Here is a 4395-nt window from a genome sequence, read left to right as displayed (position 1 = left end):
GAAATTTTTACATGTACACTGTATGTGTAAATTTCCTGTACAAATTATAACATCACTTCCGATTGGCTCGTAATGATGACATTCATTATGGCTAGAACATGCAGATGATGATGATACTCTCCCTTAAAATAATGAAATAATATACAAACAAGAAGGTGAGCAAAAATCTCTCTCGTTAATGATGCCCCTGGAAATTTTGGTGTTACCAGCATATAACGCTGTAGGTCTTCCACATCGACATCAAAGTAATGTGTTGTTGTACTAAGGAGCAGTGGTCTAAGTAAACTACCCTGGGGCATGTCTGAAGTAACAGGGCTCCAATTTATTTCTCCTAGTACCTTTTACTATGAATCTTTAAGTACACCTTGGCAGGTAACACCTAAGCCAATCCTAGAAGTGAACCCCAATGCAGTACATCCAAGCTTTCCAGAACTGAGTACAATATGATGGTCAAATGAGTCAAATACCAATGTAAAATCTCTAGAGATAAAGGACATTGCTTTGTAAAGTCTTTCATTCATGCATTTGCTCTTTTTTCATCAGTCAATCAATCAGTGCTTTATTTTAACATGTTACATCAAGGAGCTGGAACCTTTTTAAAAAAATGAACATGTATAAATAAATTTGTATAGGTTAATCATCACATCACATGGGATGAAGGGCTTTATTCTTCTTAGTGCAGAGGCCTCCGCGTACGCCTTCTTTAGTTGCTCAGATACGTGTTCTTTACATTACAGGTCCTTATGTAAATTAGCACCTAGAAATCTTCATAAATTTAAGAAGTTAATTAAACTTTACATCGGTTCCATTAAAATAATAAGGAATAGTCATAGTTGCAGGGTCCGACTGACAAAGCTCGAGTATTTGTGTCATTAACAGTTAAGCAACTAAACTAGAGAGAGAGTACAACTTGTAGCAAGTCACTGCGAAAAGAAGAAATCTTGTAGGGTTTTTAGTAAGGCTTAGTAAATGGCTGCCACTCCTTACAGGACTTACATGGACTTCTGAAGTACAACTCCCAGCCCACTTATAAACCCTCAAATAAGTGTAGAACCTCATTGAGTTTTGATGGGTAACGCAAATAGGCACCCAACCTAGTCCTTGTGTTCCTCCATCCCTAGGCCTTACAGGACAACATGGTACAAAAGATATTATACACAGGCATAATTAATTCTGTTGTTGAGCCTTCCATAAAGCTCTTAATGTGGACGGTATCTTAGCTCTTATTCAAATAGCATTGCCAAATCATCCAAGAGAAAGCTTCATCTGCCGTCCTCCCATGACATGGAGATGAATGTGATAAACTGATTGGCAGCCGTGCTGTCCGTTATTGATAACAACGCGGTAGCCATTTTCATCAAGACCCTTCTGTGCTGCAACCTTTTTGGCAACAATCATACAGCGACCGAGAAGCTAACAAAAGAAAAGATGGTAGTTCAAGGATATGAGGAGAATTAAATTTTAAGAGATGGTTATGAAACTCGACAAGTTTCTTTGTTTTATGTTTTTGTTCCCTATTTTGGCCCTGAGCATTCACAAACCACACCCTTTTTGTAAAAGAGAGCCTATTAGTGGGCTAATGGTAATGTGCCCCTGGATGGGGTCGCACTTTCACGACTGAATTGACTATACCCCTTTAGAGTCTATTTTATGGCCAATTGTAGACCCCATCTTAGTCACTTTTGGGTTAATGTAATTTTAGCAACCCCAGCTTAGTCCCTTTCTGTTTATGCAGAAATCTTACATTAAGTATTTTAATTGTAATTTCAAAACATTGTAATGCGACGAGTAAGTATTAAATCAACAGTGCTACAGTTCTTTCTTTTTTTACCGCGAATCTTTCCATTTTTAAATCCCACTGACCAGAATTTTCTTACCCCCAGAATCCGGACAATTTGCGACCCCATTTCAGTAATTCTGTGGGGAACTCTGTACAGGGGGTCTGAAAGGCCAGTGGCACATTCCCAGCAAAAATTGACCCAACTACCCCTACCCACTTGGGTCCAAGTGTTTTCACATCGCTACCTTATAATGCAAATGCAATACACAAAGAATCTTAAACCCCAGACACTGACTAACACTGAGTTAGCCGAACTGGTCTATTCCGTCCATCTCCGAGGTGCAGGTGAGAAAAGTGGAAGTTTGTGCCTATCACGCGATCTTCTCCACGAATTACCGGAAAGATTGCGTGACCAGACTTTCCTGTTTCTCAGTTTTTGAGTCTTTTGGAGGAGACATAGTAGCGACAAAGTGGTTATTAAAAGTGGTGTGCACTTACTTGCTCATCGTCATCTGTAGTTTCCTTCATCGTTCGAATCTCCTTCTTAGGAATCACCAAGAAGTGAACTGGGGCTTGCGGGTTGATGTCTTCAATGGCAATGCACTGCAGGTTATTCAAACTTTCAATCAGATTCCAAATCAACGTTTTGTCTTAAGAAAGAAACAATTGCAGAAACAATTGTCGTACCTGGTCATCTTCGTGCAGAAATGTAGCTGGCAGTTCTCGCCGAATAATCCTTGCAAACACGGAGTTTCCCTTTGCGGCCATCTTGACACCCAGCCCACGTGATCAAAACTAAGGTAAGCGGGCAAGATGTAGCTGAACTGCCCGCTCGGGATTTCTCGCTTGCTCCCGCAAGATCAAGAATCACTTTTTGGTGTTTTTTCTCATATTTACCAACCTTGTTTTGATGATAAATTAAAAAGATATATCTTCTCACCTCTGTACAACCAGCCTTGCAGTATTCTTGGTTTTCACGTGACGTCATCAAAACTAAAAAATAAGGAATTATCAATCCTTTTGAGATTTTAGTTTAGTTATTAGAACAGCTAAGATTTGTCTTTTCACAAATTTTCAGTTTGATACGGTTTTCGACTTGTGATAGAGCAAAGTTGAATTTCTAAGCTTTTGCGTGACACGATGTTAAAATTGCGGTCGAGAATGCTATCACAAAGGTTAAAAAAGTGACTTATTCGCTGACTCTCCTGCTTCTCAAGTTGCCTCGTTCATGCCCAAAAAGAATTCTGGGTAATTCTGCCATTCCGTGACAAGGGAAGATCCCCGATTCTCATTTCATAGATTTTTTATAAGTGTCGGGTCACCCAGTCCTACCGGCAAAATACCGCATCGATTGACATTATTAGCATTCAAAACTTGCCCAAATTGAATCGGTAGGTACTGGAATTCGTCGACAGAAAGGCCAGAGAGACAACTTCACTCGTGAACCGCCATGTTTACAACAGAGCATTTTAGGCGTCCCAGTCTGCATGAAACCATCTCTCACCTCTGTTTGGAGAAGGCCAGACACGCACGGTTCTTACGTTACCTTTATGCCTGTAGAATCAACTGAAATGTCAATTCCTTGTAAAAAAAAAAAAAAGTTCCTCAATTTTTTGTGTAGGCTAGGTATGGGAGAGCCAGAACATTGGCGCATGCGGTGACGGAATGTTTGAACAAGAGAGAAAAATGCAGTACCTCCAGACGTGGCGCTGGAGCGTCGTACCAAACGAGTCATCCCGGGATTTCGGCCCGTGCGATCGCTTTTGGACGCAGTTGGCCCTTCGCTGCTTTCTGCTACCGACCTCGCCTCCCGGTACGGCATTGAGGGAGAGATATGTCGGCCCCTAAACCATATGTGACAAATCCCACGCCTACTCACAGCTCCAGACCGCCCTTGTCATAACAATTTAATGTAAGATTTCGATGGTTTAAATATACAAGAGAAATGTCATTTTATCTCTCATATGGTAAGCACTGGAGTCGCACAATGCAAAGAGTACGCACGCGCCCTGCTAAAGGTAATACACTCACAGGTGTAAACTTTCTTTCATCTCGAATTTCAGATCAATTGCAAGAGCTAATATCTTCCAGACATTACATTTACAGCTAAAAGACATAGCCCATACGGATAAATAACTAAATATGGAATATTTAAAGAAAGAGCAATTTTTTTAAAAGCAGCTATACTCTGCAAAATGCGGCCTGGATTCCCCTTTTAAAACCTGTTAACTCAGTCAGTACGGGTAAAATCAGGTAGCGCATCTATAACTTAGCTGATACTGAAGTAAGAAAGAGTATCAACACCATAACTGGTTGTTCTAGGTTTATTGAGAGAGAATGTAATTTCCGCGAACATCGATCACGAGAAGAAGAACGGAGAGAAAACTCGCTTGTTTTTCGAATTCATATGTAGTAGCAGGAAAATCCTTCAAAAACAGAGTTTTATACTATTAATATGAAGTCATTTTGAATGCGCTTATTGCATAGAGATCATATAGAGTTCGCCTTTCGTAATCTGCAAATGTAAATCTTCGTATTCTCTTATTTACATTATACCGTTCTTTTGACAAGAACAACTGACGCAGGGCCAGTTTTTGCTCCAAAAATAACAGCGA

General features: G+C 40.2%; 1 protein-coding gene across 1 annotated transcript; it reads right to left on the bottom strand.

Annotated features, from left to right (window-relative positions):
* Positions 1 to 498: 498 nt before the first annotated feature.
* LOC137992981 (adenosine 5'-monophosphoramidase HINT1-like) lies at positions 499 to 2618 on the bottom strand. Its single transcript, XM_068838617.1, has 3 exons — positions 2468 to 2618; positions 2279 to 2383; positions 499 to 1413 (listed from the first exon to the last, which is right to left on the bottom strand). Exons 1-3 carry the CDS (start codon positions 2546 to 2548, stop codon positions 1246 to 1248), a joined length of 354 nt encoding a protein of 117 aa, XP_068694718.1. The 5' UTR covers positions 2549 to 2618; the 3' UTR covers positions 499 to 1245.
* Between the last annotated feature and the right edge of the window lie 1777 nt (positions 2619 to 4395).

The sequence above is a fragment of the Montipora foliosa genome, chromosome 2, assembly GCF_036669935.1.
Source record: "Montipora foliosa isolate CH-2021 chromosome 2, ASM3666993v2, whole genome shotgun sequence".
NCBI lineage: Eukaryota > Metazoa > Cnidaria > Anthozoa > Scleractinia > Acroporidae > Montipora > Montipora foliosa.
This window is presented reverse-complemented; position numbering and strand designations above follow the sequence as displayed.